The sequence below is a fragment of the Saimiri boliviensis genome, chromosome 5 (assembly GCF_048565385.1).
Source record: "Saimiri boliviensis isolate mSaiBol1 chromosome 5, mSaiBol1.pri, whole genome shotgun sequence".
Classification (NCBI taxonomy): Eukaryota; Metazoa; Chordata; class Mammalia; order Primates; family Cebidae; genus Saimiri; species Saimiri boliviensis.
In genome coordinates this window covers 127,059,576-127,083,143 of record NC_133453.1, presented here as the reverse complement: position 1 = coordinate 127,083,143, position 23,568 = coordinate 127,059,576, and the positions used below count along the sequence as shown (strand labels likewise).

Genomic DNA, 23,568 nt, shown 5'->3' with positions numbered 1-23,568 from the left:
CCTATTGCTCCTAAGCTGCAAAGCTAAACAGCATGCTATTACACTAAACACTGCAGGCAATTGTAACATGGTATTTGTGTACCTAAACATATCTTGACATAGAAAGGTATAATAAAAATGTGGTATAAAAGATTTAAAAATGGTACACCTGTATAGAACAGTTACCATGAATTAGCTTGCAGGTCACGCAGAGCAGGAAGTTGCTCTAAGTGAGTCAGTGAGTGAGTGACGAATGAACATGAAGGCCCAGGACACCGCTGTACACTAACACTAGCGCGGAGTTTATACCTTAAACACTGTACATTTCGGCCACACTAAATTTATTTTGTAAGGTTTCTTTCTTAATAATCATCTTAGTTTACTGTCACTTTTTTACTTTATAAACTTTTACATTTTAGAAAACTCTTTTGACTCTTTTGTTATGCTTTAAGAAACACCGTGTACAGCTGTACAAAAACATTTCTTCTTTATATCCACATTTTATAAGCTTTGTTCTATTATTTATTTATTTATTTACTTTTTACACTTTTTTGTTGTTGTTGTTGTTGTTAAAAACTAAGACCAGGCCGGGAGCGGTGATATGTACCTTTAATCCCAGCACTTTGAGAGGCCAAGGAGGGCAGATCACATGAGGTCAGGAGTTCGAGACCAGCCTGACCAACATGGGGAAACCCCATCTCTACTAAAAATACAAAAATTAGTCGGGCATGGTGGTGCACACCTGGAATTAGCTGGGTGTGGTAGCATGCACCCCAGACAGGAGAATTGCTTGAACCCAGGAGGTGGAGGTTGCAGTGAACCAAGATTGCATCAATGCACTCCAGCCTGAGCAACAAGAGCAAAATGCCATCTCAAAAAAAAAAAAAAAAAAAAAAAGACTAACACACACATTAGCCTGGGCCTGCACAGGGACAGGATAATCAATATCACTGCCTTCCACCTCCGCATCTCATCCCGCCGGAAGGTCTTCAGGGGCAATAACAAACATGGAGGAGTCATCTCTTATGGTAACAGTGCCTTACCCTGGATGCCTCCTGAAGGACCTGCATGAGGCTGTTTTACAGTTAACATTTTTTTAAATAAGTAGAAGTATACCATAAAATAATGATAAAAAATAGAAATACATAAGCCAGTAACAGTTGTTTAATATCATTATCAGGCCGGGCACGGTGGCTCAAGCCTGTAATCCCAGCACTTTGGGAGGCCGAGGCGGGTGGATCACGAGGTCAAGAGATCGAGACCATCCTGGTCAACATGGTGAAACCCCATCTCTACTAAAAATACAAAAAATTAGCTGGGCATGGTGGCACGTGCCTGTAATCCCAGCTACTCAGGAGGCTGAGGCAGGAGAATTGCCTGAACCCAGGAGGCGGAGGTTGCCATGAGCCGAGATCGCGCCATTGCACTCCAGCCTGGGTAACAAGAGCGAAACTCCGTCTCAAAAAAAAAAAAATATCATTATCATGTATGTACTATACTTTTATATAACTGGCAGGGCCGGAGGCTTGTTTACACCAGCGTCATCACAAACATGTGAGTACAATGCATTGCGCTACGATGTCTTGAGCCATAGGAATTTTTCAGCTCCATTATAATCTTATGGAACCACCACCAAATATGCAGCCCATCATTGACCAAAACACCACTATGTGGCACGTGACTGTACAATGTCAGATTCATTATATAGGATGATAAATCACGAGTCCTCCTTGCCTCTCTTCCTGCCTCCCTCCCTCTGCTGAATGCATTTACTTGAATTCCTATATCTTTAATGTTCATATCACAAAATTCCAATTTTAAGCAGCAAAGCAAGAACTTAAACCCAAATGCTCTGACTCTAAAACCAGAGCTGTTTGTTGGTTCGTCTGTTTGTTTCCAGCCCCACTGACGGCAGGCTGGTTGAATTTATGGCTCGTTGTTGATCTCGTAGGAAATGAGGAATCTGAATGTGTGGGGTGGGGTGGGCTGGAAGAGCACTGAAGCTTCAGGGCAGAGAATTCTCTTGGCAGCGGATATAGCCCAGTCCCTGAGTAGTATTGTCTGCATCACGGTGCCGTAAGCAGAACCCTGTGTACTGTCCTCATCCCTGCTTCTCTCCCCAGGGCAGTGACGATCTGCCTGAGGATCGTTGCCAACATCCTGGTCCTTCTCTCGCTGGCTGGGAGCATTTATCTCATCTACTTTGTGGTCGACCGGTCCCAGAAGCTGGAGCAGTCCAACAAGGAGCTGACACTTTGGGAAAAGAATGAGGTACCCACTGCCATTACCTGCGGCACCCCTGAAAAGAGACACAGCTGGGCGCGGTGGCTCACCCCCGTAATCCCAGCACTTTGGGAGGCCAAGGCAGGTGGATTACTTGAGGTCAGGAGTTGGGAGTCCAAACTGGCCAACACGATGAAGCCCTGTCTCTACCAAAAACACAAAACTTAGCTGGGTAAGGTGGTGCACCCCTGTAGTCCCAGCTACTCGGGAGGCTGAGGCAGGAGAATCACTTGAACCCAGGCGGTGGAGGCCACAGTCAGCCGAGATCATCCCACTGCACTCCACCGTGGGCAGCAGAGTGAGACTCTGTCTCAAAAGAAAAGAGAGAGACAGAGAGAGACACAAAAGTAGGCTGCCTCTCTGTACCTTACGTGGGAATATCTCCAGGGAAAAACTAGTCCTCTTGTCCTAGGGCATGGAGTACAAAAACTTTGAGCCAGAGGGGCAGCACTAAGGCTTGGCTAAACACTTTTAATCATCTCCCTTGGGAAAGAGTTTGATTCAAAATCACCTTCAAGCATTTACACCATTCTCTGCCTTTGAGCCTCGCCGACTGTGTTTTGCCTTTTGCACGTCTGTTTCTTCACATCCGTGTTCCACAAATTGATTCTATCTGCACAATGGACTTAACAACTGCGCTTATTCCATTGTATGGATTAAAGTTGACCGGGTGCCATTTGTGAATATTTAGGTAGTTTCTGAATATCTAAATGACAAATAATGCTTCCAGAACCAGCTTCACGCAAATGGTTTGTTTTTTAAACAATCATCTCTCCCCATCCCGTTGTGTGAGTATTCCCATAAACAGAAAATTACCAAGTGAATGGATATGAATAATTTTAGAATTCTAAATATTCATTGTTAAGACCATTGTCCTGAAAGATTGGTCCAATTTACCTATACAGATTTGAAAAGCAGAAATAGCACAAAAACCACCTTTCAGACCATTTCTATGAAAAATATTACCATTCGTTGGAATTTAAACAGAAAGGTGTGTAAGATGGTCATCAATGTATCATATTTATCACTGTATAGTAATTTATCAAAATCTGAGTCTACCCTAGGCAAACTTTTCCCATGCCTCTCTTTTATGTCAATTAAGTCAGTTACTATGTGTTTGTATGTTTGCAGATAGAAAGATGAATAGTTTTTTAAAGATATATTCAGAAATTATTTATCTCAACCATCTTACATACCAGCTAAAACTCTTCTTTCTTCTGCTATAAGTACAGAGAAACAAAAGCCAGGCATAATTCTCTAGATAATTAATCTTCCATATGCAGAAAGAATATTACATTATCTCTCAGTGTTTCCTTTTTTATTGGTAATATTTGCAGTTATTTCCATCTTCCGTCCAAGGTCAGGGAAGTATAAATACAGTGCGATGGTAATTGGGGAAAATGTGGCAGAAATGCTAATGAATCCTGTTTGTTTTTTGAGTCAAGGTTTCACTCTGTTGCCTAGGCTGGAGTGCAGTGGCCCAATCACAGCTCACTGCAGCCTCGAACTTCTGGGCTCAAGCAATTCTTCTGTCAGTTTCCTGACAAGCTGGGACCATAGCCATGCGCCACCTTTTTTTTTTTTTTTTTTGGTAGAGATAGGATCTTGCTGTGTTGCCCAGGCTGGTCTTCAATGCCTGGCCTCAGCAGTTCTCCTGCCTCAGCCTCCCAAGCCTCCCAAAGTGTTGGGATCAAAGGTGTGAGCCACCACACTTGACCTAGTGAATCCCAAATGCCATGTATGCGTGTCCTCAGAACATCTGAGGAGAGTTCACAAAAAAGGGGGCCATGATAAAGTGGTGGCCACCTTTTGAAAAAAGCTAATTAGCAGATATTTGGGGAGATTTTCCATGTGGGACCCAAGGCCTCTGTGGATACCCACTGATCCGATATTAGGGAAAGAGATCAAATGCACACGGTGATGCTTGGTGGGGGATCCTGGGAATGCCTGGCTCTGGCATATGCTCTCTCAGCAGGTCAGCGTGGTGGTCTCCCTCGTTACCATGATAGCACCATCAGCCTTTGACCTCATTGCCGCCTTAGAGATGTACCACCCCAGGACCACACTGCGCTTCCAGCTTGCAAGGTACGACAGCCCTGCCCCGAAATGCCACCTGTGACTCGCCCATGTGCCCACCCACAGTGGAAATGTAAGTGCCTCAAGAGCCAGGGCTTGCTGCTTTTCCCCAGACACTCAGCACAGAACTTTACCTATGGATGCAACTCAAGAAAAGCATAACCCAAGAGGAGAGATAGAGGAGGCAGAGGAAGAGGAGGGGGGAGGAAGAGGACCAGGATGACAAGGGTAGAAGAAAAGAATTAAAAAGAATGAAGAAGAGAAGGCGGAGGAGGAGGAGGAGGAGGAGGCGGAGGAGGAGGAGGAGGAGGCGGCGGAGGAGGCGGAGGCGGCGGAGGAGGAGGAGGAGGAAGAGGAGGAGGGGGGGGGGGGGGAAGGAAAAATGGAAGAACAGGCAGAAAAAGAGGATACAAAAGGCAACCAGGAAGAGGACTGACAGTGTATCTGCTTCTCCTCACTGCTGTGTTCTCTCCATGGTTTAACTCTGAGTGCTTAGAGAGACCCACGTTGTTCCTCCAGACATGAGAAGAGCAGTCAGTGCTTCGTGAACAGCTCTACCAACATATAGACTCAAAGATACTGGGGATATGCCTGGAAGCTTTGCCAGGATAGTCAGCGGCTGTGACAGCAGGTGGTCGATGCAGATCTGAGCAACAGTAGGCTGGGGTCCCGGAGGGGATGTCCTGGGACACCTTCTGTGGAAGTCAGAGTAACCACACTCATTTTGAGCACTGGCTTTATCAGTATTTTCCTGAAAACGTTGCCTCTCCTCCCTGGAGTATGGTCTCTTCATCTGTAAATTCAGCTTCTGTAGTAGGGTTGGGTGAGGCATGGTTAAACTGAATGTGGCAGGGGGCAGGCGGTGGGAGCCCTGCTTACCTGCTTCCACCTTCACCCTGATCTACACAGGCCTCTCCCTGTTTCCTCTTGTAACACCTAATAACAGTCTACAAAACTAATTATCCACGGACCACTTTAGGAAGACTTGCTCTCATTCAGGAACTGGCAAACATCTCCTGAAAAGAACCAGATAGTAAATATTTGTGGTTTTGTGGGTGCAGCCGATGAACAGGTGTGGTGGTGTTCCAGTACCACTTTACTGACAAAAATAGGCAAGGGTACGGTTTGGTTTGAAGGTCATAATTTCCAACCTCTGAAATTCAACTGTCATTTCAAAGAGAGAAAACATGACTAGAAAGAACACGGAGTTGGTCAAACCTTCATGGCTCTGGGTAGAGCTGGGATGAGCCTCTCACCCCGCTGGCTCATATTCCTGCTTCTTTCCGCCCCACCCGGCACCTATTTTGACTGCAAGAGAGAAGCTCCTTCTTCACTGGCAAGCACTGGGGAGAATCAATTCCATTATTGCATTTGGTCTAAAGGCAATCCTATTATATAGATTGGCCTCGTTATTCATGTTCAAAACTAGAGAAACAAAGGCATCAGAGACTTTCCCCAGACAAATCAGGGCTAATTCTGGTAATAAGCGAAAGACATATTATTTCAGTTCCATTAACTCACCAGCAGACTGTATTACCTTCTATCCAAGGCACAGTGAAAACCAAAGTGATGGTAATGCCGAGACAGCAGGAGATGAAATGCATTCAATCCTTCCTTTGGCCAACGTTAACTGAATACATACTTTGTGCTCAGTACCGTACATGCACTGTGCCCACAGGAATCCCTGCTCAGTTCAGAGGGAGAGCCCATGTGCGTGCGTTACAATGCTATCCCCTAGAGATGTCGCTTTCCTGTTCTCTGCCCACTGCCTGCAGGCTATACCTGAAGACATGCAGGAGGCCTGGGGGGATGGTTTCAATTTAGAGTCTTTTCCTCAAGATAAAGATACTTTCCCATCAACTGTCTCAGTTGGTTTCATGATTCTCCCATCAATTGGCTTCATGGTTCTCCAAGGGCTAAACGTTGTCCTGTTGAAGTGTGTATAAACCTGTCATTTCCTTTCTCACTCCACGGCTGCATCCTCGGACATTCCATGTGTTTCTAAAACCTTTCAGCACTAGGGAAGCTGACCTCAAGTCTTTGATCACTGGCTAATCTAGACTGTTGCCGGCAGACTCCATTGACTCCTAGTAGCCGACAGGGTGCAGCTGTACCCATAGCCTCTCAGAGCATGTTTCTGAGGGTTCCAGCCTGTATTTCAGAAGCAGAGCACTGAGATCTTGAAATTGTATTCTGCTGCTTTTTAACTGTGTGAACTTGGGCTGGTGACTTAGCTCCCTCTGTGTTTCAATACACTTATTCCTTAAGTGGGGATTATTACAGAGCTGTTGTGAGGATCAAATGAGATAATGCATGGGAAATCAATCATAAACCGGAAAGCATGACTCATATACTACACATTAGAGCCCCACTTCCTAAATTCACACTTGCTGCTTCTAGTGTTTGTAAAGTACAGATCCAAGGATGGGCTACAGCAGAATCACCTGGAAAGGCTGTAAAACAATTTCTAGACCCCTTCCAGACCTACTAAAGGTGGATTCTGGAACTCTATTGTTTTAAAAATGCCCTTAAGGTGATTCTAAAGGAAATCAGTTGTGGCAGCCACTGCCTTAATATATCCACGGCCGTCTCTAGAACCATGTGGGGGCTCTAGAACCAATGGACTTATGTGCGATGGTCTTGTCTCTCAAGGTGGGCTTATGGCTTTCAGGGTCCTTGTGCTGTATCTGGGAAATCTCTACAGCCTGATCATTGCTCTCCTGGACAAAGTTAACAGCATGAGCATTGAGGTGAGTGCCCATGCCAGACAGTTGCCTGCCCCACCTCTGCCCTCCCTGCTACCTCCTCCTGACATCAGGGTCATCGTCATGGACAGATCACTGCTTATGCTTACAACAACTCTCACTTTGGTGCCCAGGCTGGAGTGCTGTGGCATAATCACGGCTCACTGCAGCCTCAACCTCCCTGAGCTCAAGTGATACTCCCATCTTAACCTCCAGAATATCTGGGACTATAGTCCCATGCCACTGCATCTGGCTTTTTTTTTTTTTTTTTTTTTCTGTAGAGACAGGGTTTCACCATGTTGCTCAGGCTGGTCTCAAACTCCTGGGCTCAAGCGATCTCCCTGCCTCAGCTTCCCAAAGTCCTGGGATTACAGGTGTGAGCCATCACACCCAGCCTGGTGTCTGCTTTCAACCTGCCCCACCTATAAGGATATCCTGAATGGCGGAGGAAGGGGAGGAAGAAAGAAGGTTGTCTGCCCAAGGCGTACCACACTAACATAAAATTTCAAGGCTTATAGGCAGATGAGACCACAGAGTCATTTTTCTGCGTTGGAGCTTTGAGGTTACGTAGACTTGGGTCCTTACCTGGCACTTACTAGGCTTCACATCACTGAGTTTCAATCTTCTCATCTGAACATGGGGTAATAATCCTTATTTGAAGCTCTTGTGAGGATAGGTAGCTAACATGTGTTGCCTAAAACAGTTTCTGACCCTTACTAGGAACTAATAAATACTATCCATTACACCTCTGAGTTCCCTTCTTGGGGTCAACTCTAGTCAAGTGGCAGGAGAGAGGAGAGAGGGGAGAGAGAGAAGGTGGGGGGGAGAGAGAGAGAGATAGATAGAGAGAGAGAGAGAGAGAGAGTTGCGGGGGGAATGAATGGTTACTCCCAAGCAATGCAATCACACCCTTGGGGTCCATGATGGATTCTCATTTATAAATATGTGGACCATCTTTTTTCTTTCTCCCTCCTCCACTCCCTCCCTCTCTCCCCAGGAAACGGGTACCAAAAATAACACAAGTCATTGGATAGATTCCACCACCTTCTTTGCAACCAGGACAGATCCTGAAGAAGAGAAATGGTCCACACCTCAGCCTGGGATGGGGCTCAGGAGAAACAGCACATGGGCCTGGGAAGAGACCAGCATTTCAGCCTATACCACGCCTCTTGCAAAGGCCAACAGGACCACTCTCTACACTCAGAACCCACAAGACCAGTGCTGGGAGACATACGTCGGTCAGGTGGTTCCCTTTACCCTTACAAAGCTCCTTCACCTCCATCTCATCATCTAACCCCAGCAACTCTCTGAGCTGTCACTGCCTCTATTTTACAGAAAAAGAAAAGTTCAGTGAGGTTTATGATTTTCTAAGTCTCAAAATTAAAAGAGAAGAATAATCAGTGCGAAGATTCAGGCAGTATTTACCACATGTTGGGGCCTGTTCTAAATGCTTGGTTCTTTTGAGTCCTGTGATTATCACCCTCATAGGCACAGATGAGGAAACTGAGGCACAAGTGGTCAAGTTCTTGCCCAAGGACACAGACAGTAAAGAGCAGAATGCTGAACCCAGGCATCTGCTCCAAAATCTGTACCCTTAACCATGTTGTACAGAGAATCTCAACCCCAAGGTATTATCCCATGGAAATGAGTCACTGTCCACAAGTCTCCTGCAGCTCAGAACCACAGATCTTAGATTCTTTCCTAGCTTCATGAGATACTGGCCTCAGATATCAAACTTCAAAATCAAATCACCTAATATTTATAGAGCACCCTTTATTTGCCAGAAGCCCATCCCTCTGCCCACTGTACCTTATAAAGATGAGAAATGAAGATGCCATTGGAGGGGCCCACTGGCTGGGGCCCAAAGCAATGAACAGAGATTAGGAGGACCTGAAGGAAGAATGGCCGTGGGAGGGGTGGGCGTGGTGGCATCCAGGGACACCCTGTGTTTCAGGAGATGCTGAAGCTCTCCATCATTGACATGCTCTTCACCGTGGCGAGCATTCTGCTCATAGACTTCTTCCGAGGACTTTTCGTCCGGTATCTAAGTGACTGCTGGTGTTGGGATCTGGAAAGCAAGTTTGTAAGTAAAATGCTGTGTCTGTTGGGAAAGCTTATATGGCCAAATCCATCCTTTCTCAGGCCGAGGCTGGGAAACAGTCCAGCATAGCTGAGGGGGACACTTGGGGCGAGAATACAGGTGGGAAGAGGAGACGGGTACAGAAAGCTAAGCTTCTACTTCCTTTTTTTTTTCCTTTTCTTTTATTGCATTTTAGGTTTTGGGGTACATGTGAAGAACATGCAAGACTGTTGCATAGGTACACACGTGGCAGTGTGATTTGCTGCCTTCCTCCCCATCACCTCTATCTGGCATTTCTCCCCATGCTATCTCTTCCCAACTCCCCACCCCTCGCTGTCCCTCCCCTATTTCCCCCCAACAGACCCCAGTGTGTGATGCTCCCTTCCCTGTGTCCATGTGTTCTCATTGTTCGACACCCGCCTATGAGTGAGAACATGTGGTGTTTGATTTTCTGCTCCTGTGTCAGTTTGCTGAGAATGATGGCTTCCAGGTTCCTTGTTTTTTTTTTTTTTTTTAGAGATGGGGTCTTGCTCTGCTACCCAGTCTGGAGTGTGGTGGTACTGCAGCCTCAAACTCCTGGGCTCAAGCAGACCTCCTGCCTTGGCTTCTCGAGTAGCTCGGACGGACTATAGGCACATGCCACCATATCCAGCTAGTTTTAGATTTTTTTTGTAGAGAGGTGGGTCTCACTATGTTGCCCAGGCTGGTGTCAAACTCCTGACTTCTAGCGTTCCTCCAGCCTCACCCCCGCAGAGTGCTGGGATTGCAGGCATAAGCTACCACACCCAGCCTCACCTGCTTCTTAACATTTACCATTTGCTGGGATGGCCCCACAAGCACTGATCTCTAAGTGCTCATAAGAGCCAAGAAGTCTATCTATGTGACTGTAATGAATCGGTTCATGCAAAGAACTTTGGAACTTGTTTAATGCACACGTTTATTTTCTCTTGTAGCCTGAATATGGAGAATTCAAAATAGCTGAGAATGTGTTACATTTAGTCTATAACCAAGGAATGATTTGGTAGGTATCAAAGTTTCTTCTTGCCTTTCCTTACATCTCATCTGGGCTATGATTTTCATTTACTTAGTCTGGATGGGACGCGACCATAATAAACACAGTTATAAGCATTAAGAAAGGGTGTTTCCAAGAGAACTATTTCACATGTATGTTAAATTTATTAGTGGTTTTCTAAGAATTTTACGGGAAGAAATTAAAAAGAAAATATTCCATGTTTAAGCTACTATTGGTCACAGCCAAAAAAAAAAAAAAAAAAAAATCTGCACAGAAACCAGCAGAATACATGTGTAAGGAGGATCGAGGGATGGCTGGGAGGAGAGGCTGCTTCTCCTTAGTGAGGACTTCAGGAGTGGCTGCTGGGGACCTTGACCAATCTGCCCTCGCTTGCCACCCTCCCTCCATGTTCCTTCTAATTTTCACTTAGACACAGGGCCCACGAGCACAGCCATCCCCCAGACTGCAGACCCCTGCCTGGGGAGGCGGAAAGCTGGGAAGTCTGGTTACCCACGGCACCTCCCAGGCCATGGCAATTCTGCACCCGGAGACACTGAGGAGCTGGAGGGGTCCTACCATCCCACCCACACATCGGCGTGTGTCTCCTTAAATGACACCACTATCTCTGGTTTCATCTGTTGGATCAGAAATAATGTGATTTGTTAAAATACAAGCAACATGTCTTTGATTTCCCCATATCAGCCCTTCTTGTCTATCAATTGGATATTTACCTCTCCTTTCACGATTGCAGAAGAGTAAACACACTGAAATGTGTGACGGTGCTTAGTGCCATAACCAGCAAAAGTCGGTGCTCAGCATATGTTGATTAAACATGAAAGTCAGTAATTTATTAATACAGTCCTCATCATCCGCAAGAAAAACCAGGAGCTAGCCCCAAACAGTAGTCATCATTATTTGTCTCCTTCCCAAAGGAGGATTTTCCTTTGCTAAAGTGTGAAAAGAAAGACAAACACTTAGTTATCCTTTGCAAAGAGAATATTTTAAAATGTGATCAATATCCTTCAGGTCATGTTCAGTGACTTGTTTTATCTTTAGAAGGTAGCTAAAGATAAAATGCCCTGGGACTTCAGGGGCATTTCCAGTTCTTTAAGCATAGGGTGTAAACCCCAGTCTCAGAACCAGGTTCCTGCATGGGGCTTCCATAGTCCTGGAAGACAGGCTGGGAGAGAACAGATGCACACTGACCTTCCTCATGCTTCCAGGATGGGGGCCTTCTTCTCCCCATGTCTCCCAGCATTCAACGTTCTCAAACTCATTGGGCTCATGTACCTGAGGAGCTGGGCTGTGCTGACCTGCAATGTGCCCCACCAGCAAGTATTTCGAGCCTCCAGGTGGGTAAGAGTAAGATCCGATCATGCAGATAACTAAGTCATCCACACCTGCCTTACCCAGGGGTCCTCCAGCAAGGGGTTCCCCCAACTCTCTTCCTGTCAAAATCCTGCCTGTCCACCAATTTTATCTCCTCCATGAGCCATTTCCAATGCCTTACTCTTTCAATGAATCGTTACTCCTCTTTGATTCATGACACAGTTTTTAAAAACTTGTTGCTGAAGTTTAAGAATCCTTTGAGAAAAAGTGCACAAATCATAAATGTTTAGCTTGATGAGTTTTCACAAACTGAACACAAGGAACTCAGATCAAAAAACAAAACACAAGTGGCACCCAGAGCACACCCACTTGCAGGGGATTCCAATCACTGCCAACTTCTAATGACATCATTAGGCTTGCCTGCCTTTTACTTGGTATAAACATAATCACACATGGTATGCGCTCTTTTGTGCCCAGCTGCTTCCACTCAACACTGTGTTTGTGAGATTCACCTTACTGAGGAAATACGGTAGAGACATCAATGTCTTTATCCTGGCTACTACTGACGGGCATCTAAGCTGCTTCCAGCTGTTAGCCTCATGAGTAATGCTGCCTTGAACATCCTTCACAGGGCATGCGTATGTTCACCCTTATGAAACAGTGTCAAAAAGTTTTCTAAAATGATCACCCCATTTTACATGTCTGACAGCATTATTTCCCAACACTTACTCTTTTATCTGTTTTAATTTTAGCCATTTGGTGAATTCATAACACATTCTAAATACTTTGCTGATTCAGTTATTTTACTTTGACATAAATGGTTATGTGTGTTTGTATCAGTGGCTTTCAAACTTTTTGCTGATGACCTACTTGACAATGCATTCACTTTTTTTTTTTTAAGATGGAGTCTCACTCTGTCGCCAGGCTGGAGTGCAGTGGTGCAATCTCAGCTCACTGCAATCTCTAACTCCCTGGTTCAAGCGATCCTCCTGTCTCAGTCTCCTGAGTAGTTGGGATTACAGGCATGTGCCACCACACCCAGCCAATTTTTGTATTTTTAGTAGAGACGGGGTTTCACCATGTTGGCCAGGATGGTCTTGATCTCCTGACCTTGCGATCTGCCCTCCTCGGCTTCCCAAAGGGCTAGGATTAGAGGCATGAGCTACCATTCCCAGCCTGCATTCACATTTTAGCTGGTAACTAGCACACATATATGCATATATTCAGAGACACATGTTTTGATATATTTATATATGTTGTATTTATGTGTATATATACATATTATATGTGTGCATGTGTGTCTGTGGATAGAGAAAGAGGTTTCACAGCTTATCACTTTCTTACTACATTCTGTGCTCTCTGAAATTTTCTATTCTTTTCTAGTGAAGTCTTTTTTATTAGAGAGAGAGAGAGACAGAGACAGAGACAGAGAGAGAGAGAGAGCAGAGAGAGAGACCAACAGAGAGTACTAGTTGAAAGTAACGACACTGATTGACCCCAATTCTCTTTTCTGAACTGTGTATGGGGCCTTGCACACCGAACAGGTTTAAGCCCCCCTCAGAGGAGCCCTGGGCAGCCAAGCTCCCTGACACCAACTTAGGGCTCAGGGACAGGAACCAGGGCTTAATCAGGCAGCACACATACCCTGTGCCACCACATGCAGAGCAGATAAAAGGCTGAGTGCAAATCACACCCAAGTGAGAGAATCAGGAATCATAAACAAAAGAGCTAAACCATCCTGAGATGTAAGAGCCAAGTTCAAGGCTGGGAACAGGAGAGGGAACCATCAGGTAAGGACCCAGATGGGTGAGCAATGCTTCTAAGGTTTTTCCATAAATTGCGTTTACTGTGTGGAACTCCTGGGTGCCAGGGTAGTTCACCACTCTCATGGTTTGAGCTAAACAGGTGCTCAGCAAATGTTTATTAGACAAACTGGTTGGGCGGGAGATCTCTGAAGTTCCTCTGAACATTGATTTCTAGGTTCCTAGGCTGCAGGTGACCGTACAACAGATCCATTGGTAGGTAGCCCTGAGAGGAGGATTTTTTAGTTTGCAAAGAGTCAGGGCAACCATTTCTGCAGCAGCTCTTTGGGCATATGCAACCCTGGCAGCTGGCTATGGAGTGTACTTAACACACGGCATTTGATTTCTCTGCAGATCCAACAATTTCTACTTGGCAATGCTCCTGTTTATGCTGTTTCTGTGCATGCTGCCAACCATTTTTGCTATTGTCCGATATAAGCCATCTCTAAACTGTGGGCCATTCAGGTAAATTATTTTCTTTCCTGGCTCTGTCCAGAGCGACTGAATGCTGTAGGGGAATAAATTGTATTGAACTGAATTCTCCTCCCAGCTCGCAGAGCAGGTAAACAGGATAGAAAGATTGCAAACCTGCATGTTTTAAGTTCAAGACCAGTGCTCTTTCCTTAACACCAGGCTGCCCTTAGTATAACCATCTCTGTGCTCATGTTAAAAAATACAACCCTTTTAAAGTGAGAAGAGACATTCTCTCTGGTCAAAACAGAAAAGCTTTTATTAAAACACAGTGCACAGCACTTTTTTTCCTATATTATCCAGCTGTTTCCCAGCAAAACCCTCTAGTATCTTCATCTAGCATTCGAGTCACCGTTGGCACAACATGTATGTAACATTTAGCCTATCTTAGTGCACACTATTACAACACACACTTCCATGCAATGTGATTAATGACCCCATCTTCCATCCTCTGTATTAATGAGCTATGAAATCATTTGAGGAATGCTATGAAGTGGCCTCTAGGCATCCAGCCATTTTTTGATGTCTTGTAGCATCTTTCTGCCAAGAGCAATAAAATCTGGAGTTACGCTTTTCTTTCTCACAGTGGACAAGAGAAAATTTATGACATTGTGTCAGAAACGATTGAGAAGGACTTTCCAGCATGGTTTGGCTCCGTGATGGAGCACGTCAGTAGCCCCGTGGTCATCCTGCCTGCAGTACTCCTGCTTTTGTGAGTACCACACCTGCCAGCTTTGGAGGGACTTCTGGGTGTTTGGCCAACAAGGGAACACTGCTTTGCAATAATTTCATAAAATGTATTAGTTCGTTCAAAAATCACTTGGGCTTGGAGCCTGATGATCAAACAGAGGCTCTGAGTCACACACCAGAGTCACATGAGGCACTGTGCCGTGGACACACAGCCGCTGGGTCTCAGCGAGGGGCGGGGAGGGAGCTCTCCATCGCCATTGAGGTGGTTACGGATCCAACAGCATTCGGTCAATTACTGTGATCACTAGAAAGGGGCTGAATGCCATTATTATCATCATCTCATTCTCCAAAAATTTAAATAATCCTGAAAAGGAATTTCACAACTCAGCTAAGTATCTTTGGCTTGTTTTGGTTTAAAGGAAAAAAAGTAAAAGTGGGTGGGTCCTATCCTCATAGCTTGATAGAGAGCAAAATTTCTCCGCCATTTTCATGTCTTCCTTATTGCTCTCACCAGTGTAGAATTCCAGGTCAATGATGGTGTTGTGGAAAGCCAGGAAAAGAAAACAAAAGCAGCCCCTTTCCAGGGCTCACTGGCTTGAGAATTTGCTGATATATTTTGTCCTTAGCGGAGGGTCAGCGGGTAGCCCGCACCTGGCCTGGGAGCCTCTTATTCCTGCCAACTCCCTGCAGGGAATGTGGTCTGAAAGGTGGAAAAGCCAGTTGCAGTCCACTCACTCTCCTGTGTTGTTCTGTCCTAGCATGCTCATCTATTATCTCCAGAGCATCGCACGTTCTCTAAAGCTCAGCAACCACCAGCTCAAAATGCAGATCCAAAACGCAAGTATTCCACGACCTTTGCTATTATGAATGTGTGTCAACCACATGACTGAGATCTCGCCAGCATGGGGATACAAGTGAGGTCACATCTTCAAGGTTCTATGACTCTTGGCCACCCCCTAGTGCAAGGTCACCAATCCCCAGATGTCTAAGGGTGATTTCTAAGAATACCCAAGGATGGATCACCTTTGCTAGGAAGAAGCCTGCTTCTGTTTTTCCTCCTCCTCAAGGGGCTTTGCTGCTGCCTTGAGCCCTTCAGTGTCCCTCCTGTGACCACACCAAGCCCTCAGTGTGCCAGGCGCTTCTGTGAGTTCTGGCAAACTGCCAAGGGAGAGAAACGGTCCCTTCCCAATCTTTGTCAACTTGGGCATCTAAGTCCAGCAGCAGTGCTGGTCCCTAAAGCCTCAGCCCTTTCATATTCTTTAGAGATGGCTGTCACTACCTTCTGTCTCTGTGGGGCTCAAACCCTATCTCCCAGAGCAGTCCGAGGGAGACATACACTCCCGGCACTTCTGTAATTTCTCTCCTCCACATACCCCAGGTGCTCCCTTAGTGCCCTGAGTCCTCCAGATCCCCAGGAAGGGTCCCAGGACTGGGGTGAGGCCAGTGACACTCCCAAAGCACCACATTTAAGGAGGCTCTGTTAGCATCATGCTGACCCTGTCCTTTCACAACCCTGAAAATAACTGCCTCCTTAAATCTGGCACCCTAGACGCCTCACTAACCTCGCCCCTGCAAAAAAAACTCCTTTCCACTTCTATCAATTTAAAAAAAAAAAACAAAAAAACTCCCATGAATATCAATTCATGCAAAGAAACACAAATTAGCTTCTAATTCAAAATTCATTTGGAGTTACAATGGCCATTTTTGGTGGAAAAACACATCTCCAGTGTTGTTGATCTATATTTTTTTCTTTGTGATTCAGACAAACTATTATAGGCAGAATTTAAACATGGTCTATTAGCTGTCCCTAAATAAAACTGGCTAGGCATAAAACTTCAGCTTTTAGGTATCTACAGTTATTCCTTCAAAAAACAGGCCCAAGCCCAGAGCACACTGTCCATAGGGGCAATAGCAGTCCAGTCATGGCCCAAAGTAAGAGCTAGGGCATATAAAAACATTAGCTGGGCATAGCAGTGTATGCCTGTGGTCCCAGCTGCTCAGGAGGCTGAGTCAGGAGAATTGCTTCAACCCAGGAGGAGGAGGTTACGGTGAGCTGAGATGGTGCCACTGCACTCCAGCCTGGGTGACAGAGCGAGACTCTGTCTTAAAAACAGATCTCGGACATGTAAATCTTTTTTTTCCCCAGGAATATTTGTTACTGCTTCCTGCTAAATCCAAAACAAACATGCATGTCATTTGTATTTTAGGCAAGATCAGAGGATAAGAAAAAGGTTGCCCAGATGGTAGAAGGTAAGTATTTTTTTTTTTAAATGGAGAGATCTGATGTCTCAGTTAGTGGGCATTTAAAAATACAGCCATTTAAGATAGTTTGTGGCATACTACCAATAAAAATTCCTGATAACCTGTGGTTTTTCCCAAGTAACTAGGCACGATAAAATAAAATATAGGGATATAAATGTTGCTTTAAATCTTCAATTTTTATATCATATCCAGGCCCATTAATAAATTCCAAAACGTGTAAAATCAGAAGGAAGTGTTGAAGTAGGAGAGGAAAAGCAGAACATTCATGTGGATGGAAGCCCAAAGAATCTCTTTGCCTGGTTCACTTTTGTGTGCTGCTTCTCCGTGGCCCATCTCTCGCTTGCAATGTTCCCTCCTAGGTCCCTTCCCTGGGGTCTGGCCTCCTTAGGTTCTGTCCTGTCCCTGTGCTGTGAGCCAGAGGGCTCACTGGGCACCATTTAAAATGGCACAGCCTACAGGAATGAGATTGGGACCCAAAAGGGCTCTGGGGGCCAGCTCTCACAGCTGTTGTAATACTTCACTAATTGGAATGGACCCATTCCTCTCCAGAAAAATACCTGAGCAAGAGCCCTAAGGCCTAAGGATTATGCTTGCTTGCTCCACCAGCTTTTCAGAGAGAGGCCTATAATTGATAATCATTACTTCAGTAGTTGTGGCTCATGCCATAAAGCGCCTCTGTAATTGTCATCGCTTATTTGCCCATTAGGCAGAATTAAACTCAGTTCAGGTCACCTTCAAAAGCCAGAACCGGCATAGACTGTCTCAGAATAACAATAGCATTGCCCAATGTTCATTTGCCAGCTCAAGACCACATCTTTTTTCAAAAGGCACGTGAACCATTTCCAAAGAATCATAATTGTGTATAAGCTTTATTACCTTCATTGAGTAGACAAGGAACTGGAGGCCCAAAGCTGCTAAGTACTTGCTTTGCCTCATGGGAAATCAGATGGCGCCCTGTAAAGACATGTGTTCACTTGATTCCTCCTACACGCCCAGCTCCAACTTTCAGGGATGAAATCATTTGAAGTACAGAATACTCGTTGCCCACTCGTGAGCTGTATTTGTACATGCACTCAATTGTTTGCAGACCAACTCTTGGAAGTCATAAAACTCTTGCAACTCAACCCGCCTGAAGGTGTCACCTGCTCAGTGACACTTGTCTTCTCACAAGTCCTCCCTCTCCCTGCAGCCCGGATCCAGACCCAGGAAGAAAGCACCAAGAAACTTCCAAACGACAGTGATCTTACCAGCCAACTGTCCTCAGCACACTCGGGCACACCCCAGAATAATGGCAACATGGTCCATTTCGACTCAGAAAGCAGCAAGAGTGGCAGGATAGAGACAGTTGCGCGGTCCATGCCCCAGAGCCCCAGGTCAGGGAACAGGGCTCCCGGCTCACCTCTCCCTGGGTTCTCCAGACCCAGGCTAGAGCATGAAACTAACAGGTGAGGCTGCACTGCAACACAGAAGAAACCCTAGAATGTGAGAGGTGTGAAGGCCTCAACAGCTTCAGGAGGCCAACGCCATGAAATTCTAATTCTTCCAAAAGGCATGGGGTCAGGAGACTGTGACAGCTGGTACTGAGAAGAAATGGAGGTGGGGTGTCAGTTTGTCTAACATGACAAATTCTTCCTCCTAGGCTATTTGCCATTTAACCTGTAAGCAAACCTTCCAGCCACCCTAGGACAAACATTTTTCACTGGCCACATTATTCGCAAAATCTTGCATGTTTTAGCTGTAGTCTGGTCAAGTTATTGGCAAGACCATTATGTACTACATGGGGTCAAAGAAAGCAGTAGATCCCTGTTTACTTTAATGGAGGTAGGACCCCTGGAAAGATGAAGGGAATAGACTTGTACTGGCCCAAATTCATATGGAAAATTTTATTTGATCTGAATGTAGTACAGTGAAAGCAATGTAGATAAAATACAGGGGCTCTCATGTTTTTAAGCTAATGACTAAGTTAGCAAAGGACTTGAAGTCTTGTTATATGAGGAGTTGTCTGCATGTCTCTGTGGGGTCTTGACAGGGAGGGAGGATCCAAACACTCCTTGGGAGGCCACTGTGGGGGTCAAACCAGAGCCACCATACAGATTCAAGTCTTTATCAGGAAGAACTTTTTTTTTTTTCTAAGACAGAGTTTCGCTCTTGTTGCCCAGGGCTGGAGTACAATGGTGTGATCTCCGCTCACTGCAACCTCCACCTCCAGGTTCAATTAATTCTCCTGCCTCAGCCTCGCAAGTAGCTGGGATTACAGGCACCCGCTGTATTTTTAGTAGACACGGGTTTTCACTATGTTGACCAGGCTGGTCTTGAACTCCTGACCTCAGGTGATCCACCTGACTTGGCCTCCCAAAGTGCTGGGATTACAAGCTTGAGCCACTGCACCTGGCCAGGGAACAACGGTTTAATATGTATAACTCCTCTCTACCCACCAGTGGAAACTCAGAGAAGTGCTCCAGAAGCCAGCTGTTTAGCAGAGAGGAGGAGAAACTATGTTCCTAACTTGTGCTTCACCGACGCTAGTCCCACCCCATGCCCCCGAACACAAAGAAGACTCCGTGATGAAATACACTAACACAGCATCTCTCACTCTGCACTCTCCATGGAGACTCATGATGCACATCACTGATTTAGGGTTCTGAAAATTCCAGCAGTAAAGCACACTGGTTGGCTCAGTCCCCCCAAATGACTCTGCGCACACAATCCACAGAATACCCATTAATCACTTGGAACCAGGCTCAGTGAAAATGCTCAGGGAACCACTCACAGCTCACAGTGGTCAGGTGTGGGGCTCTGAGACCACCAAGACCACAGCCACTTAACTGCCTCTGTTTTACAGGTATCCACATGGTCTGTGTGCGAGCACCAGCGATCTTCACAAGAACAGATCGCGCATACCGACGACGTTTACAAAGCACATCGAAGACGTGCACTCAAAACCTCTCTTCCGAAAAGACTTTCAGCAAATCAACCCTCCTCACCGTGGACCAGGGGCTTCGACTTCGGTGGCACAGGGTCCCAGGCCCCACGCCCCCAGATACTATGTCATTAACGAACGTGACTCTTACAAGAGAAAACATCCAAATGTCTGGCCAGAAAGACATTTCAAGATAGATGCTTCAGGTGACATTGTGGAGCTGTACCCCAGGAACATGCGGCAATATGCATCCCGGGTTCCCCGCCAGCCTCGCTCCCCACAGCTGAGTGAAGAGGAGGAGACGCCGAGGAGGGACTGGATCAAACAGTCTCTTCCCCAACGCTCCCTGACGGACCTCCGTGGGGCTCCTCATTTTTATACTGGGGAGAGGTCCGAAAGTCAGACCCTGGCTCCCGAGCACCAGGGGAGGGTGCACTACAAGCCGTGGAAAGACGATTTTGAGGGTCACCTTGACAGGCCCGCCTATGTGCCCAAAAAGCCACGCTGGCGGAATTTCCAATACCCACAGCCCCCTCTGAAGCCCAGAGGGAAGCTCAGGTTCGAGCCATCCCTCACGGAATCGGACTCCGTGTCGGCGGCATCCAGCAGTGACCAGCAGAACAGCGGCGCTGACCAGTACCTGCAGGTCACCCACAGCCAGCGCAGGTTCCCGAGGCCGGGGGGCCAGGCCGGGCGGAGGAAGGCCACGTCGAGGCAGGAGCTGACCATGGATCTGGACGACTTGATTTGTTCAAACGTCTAAGCTGCCTCCAGGGTCCACTTCCCAGAGGTCAGGCCCCTGTTGGGCGTGCTGGGCCAGCACGTGGCATCTCCCGTTCTGGAAAAAGAGGTGAACACGTGTTAGAGACCCGAGGGGCCCGGCCGCGGCTGCTGGCTGAGGTCCTGAGGCTGACGGCTGCAGCCACCTAGTCCACGGCTACTGTCAGCGCAATCCATGCGAGTTAGGCGGCACCAAAGTGTGTCACCAGCAGTGAATCATCATGGGTCTGCAGCTACCTCAGTCCTTGCCTCCTCGGAAGAAAGAATTCGGCAGAGGAGCACAAGACAGAGGACAAGACGGGAGAGACTGAGGCACGTTTTAGGGCAGGCATGCAAGTTTACTGAAAAGCTCCAGAGCAGGAATGAAAGAACTACATACACTTGGGAGAGGGCCAAGCGGGCGACTTGAAAGATGGAGTGCACTGTTTGACCTTTGACTTGGGGTCACGCTGGCTTTGCTTCCGGGGTCCTGTGCTACATCTCCCCTGATTCTTCCCTTGGGGTGGGCTGTCCGCATGCGCGGTAGTGGCCTGCCAGCGCCTGGGAGGGGAGCATGCGCAGTGTGCTTAGCGGAGTTGTGCACACGCTCACTTGAGGTTCTTCCCTTACCGGTGGAAGGCGCCGTATTGTCTTTTAGTACGCATGCTTGAACCCACTGCTCAGCTCCTGAGATCTTACCAGGAAGCTGCTGATTACCAGTTTCAGGTTTTTTCTATCTATTGGGAGACGGTCGTGCTCTGGTGCCAGCTGTGACCAATTATTATTTTAGCGAGACAATTAACAGCCACCTGACCATCACCTGATGTTCGCCTGACATTCCTGGGGGTTGTCTCCTCACGTCTGACTGGCTACCCATTGTAACACCTTCACACATGAGCAGATCGTTTCCGTGGGGAATCCTTGCATCCAGAAGCACATCAGGCCATTTCAATGAAACTCAGTGCTTTGCCTCCTTTTGGGTTGACCACAAATCATAGGCAAGCCAGAGATCTCATCCTGCCTCCTGAAGCCTCACCTGAGCTATTTGAATGAGCTGCGTGAACTGTTCTCCTTCAACAGACAAAAGTCATCTTCTCTAATAAGCACCACTCTAATTAGATGCCACCCTTAAAGATATTACAATGCTTAGTTTGTAGGAATAACCAGTTCAGTAAAGACAAGAGTAACTACATTTATTGAGAACTTACTTTACTCTGCTTACTGGGCAGTATGCCTGTATTAATGAGTCAGGACACTGAGATTGGAAGTAACGCATGATTTATCCGTAAGGTTTACTGGTTTGCTTAACTGGGAAAAATGAGAATCAAGTCAGCCTCAGGCCCAGCTGGAGCCAAGGCATTAGTGCACCCCCAGGAATCTCTTTTCACCTCTCTGCTCTATTTCTATGATTAGGTCTTGAATTTAAACAAGTTTAAAAGACACAGAGCAATGCAAAGTTCACTACTGTGACAAGCGTCATTCCTACTGTGAGGGTCAACAACCGTCAAGATTGAAATTTTATTTCCATTTAGTCATTTTGTTATCATTAATAACAGAAAGTATTAGATACGGTCAAAGCCCACTCTAATCCCCACACAAAGTCTCATTCCCGTCACACTAGCAAGAGTTTGGAGTACATCCATTGATCAGTCATTTATAGTTTTATGTATTCGGTGTGTAAGTATATACGTACAAGCATCCGTAAACAGTATGTAAGCACATCTTAAGTAAACACTATCATACTGCACGTATTATTGCACATATTTATGTTTTTTAGCTCTAACAAAAAAATACAGATCAAACCCATTTATAACTGTGGCACAGTATTTCATTATATGAATAAACTACATATTGATCTTTTTTTTTTTTTTTTTGCTGATGGACATTGAAATCATTTCCACTTCTTTGCTGCTGAAAATTGCATTAAACATCTCTTATATGTCTGTCTTCATGTATCTTATATGTCTAAAAGTTGCACTAAACATCTCTTATATGTCTGTCTTCATGTATCTTCTTGGCACACACATGTACCATTGTTTGCTTAGAAGTGAGTATCGGTCCTCCTAAACGAGAAATCCATAGCTCATCAGAGATGAGCATGTTTGTTTTCACTAGCGGCTCCTTTATTAATCCTCATGAATCCAAACATCTGTGCACACTTCCTCCAGATCATGATGGGGCTATTTCCTTATAGCCTTACCAATGCCTTATAGTGTCACACTATATCATTTTTGCCAATCTGATGAAAAAATTATACCCGCTTATTTTAATTAACCTGCATTTGTGATTGTTAGCCTCTCTCCCTAAGCCAACTGGTCATTTGCATTTCCTCTTCTGTGAACCGATTGCCTAGTCAACACCTTTGCTCATTTTTCTATAGACATCAACAACCATGGCTGTGAAAAGGAGCTCATAAAGCTCCTGACAAAAGCCCCACATGCTAATCAGTTATCCCTTTCCCTTCCCTGAACTCTGGCTGTTGTCTAAGTTGCAGTAACAGAAAGCTACAAGCCTACTCTGTGAAAATGCCTTTGCATAGCTGTGGTTTCACAACACTGCTTTGTATTTTAGTAACAGTCCACGGGGGTGTACATTTCTGCCTTTGGTCAAACTATTATTGAGGACATGATCCACAGCATTATTAAAGTCTCTCTTAACAACACCTACATAACAAACTCTCAAGTCTCAGAGATCAGACTGTTGTGTCCATAAAAGAGTGAATTCCTTCTGAGAAGAGTAGCTCGGGAGATATCTTAGTAACCTCAGGATGCTTCCTTTAGTCACTCCTTTTGTCTCAGAATTCATGAGTGTCAGGAAATTTAGAGTAAAGTTTTCTGCACATCTCTAAAAGACTAACTTCCTTAGTGGCGCGATCTCCGCTCACTGCAATCTCCACCTCCTGGGTTCAGGCAATTCTCCTGCCTCAGCCTCCCGAGTAGCTGGGATGACAGGCACGCACCACCATGCCCAGCTAATATTTTGTATTTTTAGTAGAGACGGGGTTTCACCATGTTGGCCAGGATGGTCTCGATCTCTTGACCTCGTGATCCACCCGCCTCGGCCTGGGATTGCAGGCGTGAGCCACCGCGCCCGGCCGAGTCTCCGCTTCTTAAACAAACAGTGGACCTCGTCCGCGACCTGGCCGGGCCCGACGGGTGTCA

General features: G+C 46.0%; 1 protein-coding gene across 1 annotated transcript in view; it reads left to right on the top strand.

The window, feature by feature from the left end:
* TMC3 (transmembrane channel like 3) overlaps nucleotides 1-21,260 on the top strand; it is a 39,903-nt gene extending 18,643 nt beyond the window's left edge. Inside the window, exons 10-22 of the mRNA XM_003921676.3 lie at nucleotides 2,103-2,250; nucleotides 4,238-4,347; nucleotides 7,010-7,088; nucleotides 8,080-8,325; nucleotides 9,037-9,165; nucleotides 10,116-10,183; nucleotides 11,398-11,526; nucleotides 13,660-13,770; nucleotides 14,363-14,488; nucleotides 15,225-15,303; nucleotides 16,674-16,716; nucleotides 17,918-18,173; nucleotides 19,571-21,260. Coding sequence (XP_003921725.2) covers nucleotides 2,103-2,250; nucleotides 4,238-4,347; nucleotides 7,010-7,088; nucleotides 8,080-8,325; nucleotides 9,037-9,165; nucleotides 10,116-10,183; nucleotides 11,398-11,526; nucleotides 13,660-13,770; nucleotides 14,363-14,488; nucleotides 15,225-15,303; nucleotides 16,674-16,716; nucleotides 17,918-18,173; nucleotides 19,571-20,411 — 2,365 coding nt within the window. The 3' untranslated portion in view covers nucleotides 20,412-21,260. The remainder of the gene's footprint in view (nucleotides 1-2,102; nucleotides 2,251-4,237; nucleotides 4,348-7,009; nucleotides 7,089-8,079; nucleotides 8,326-9,036; nucleotides 9,166-10,115; nucleotides 10,184-11,397; nucleotides 11,527-13,659; nucleotides 13,771-14,362; nucleotides 14,489-15,224; nucleotides 15,304-16,673; nucleotides 16,717-17,917; nucleotides 18,174-19,570) is intronic.
* Nucleotides 21,261-23,568: the final 2,308 nt, after the last annotated feature.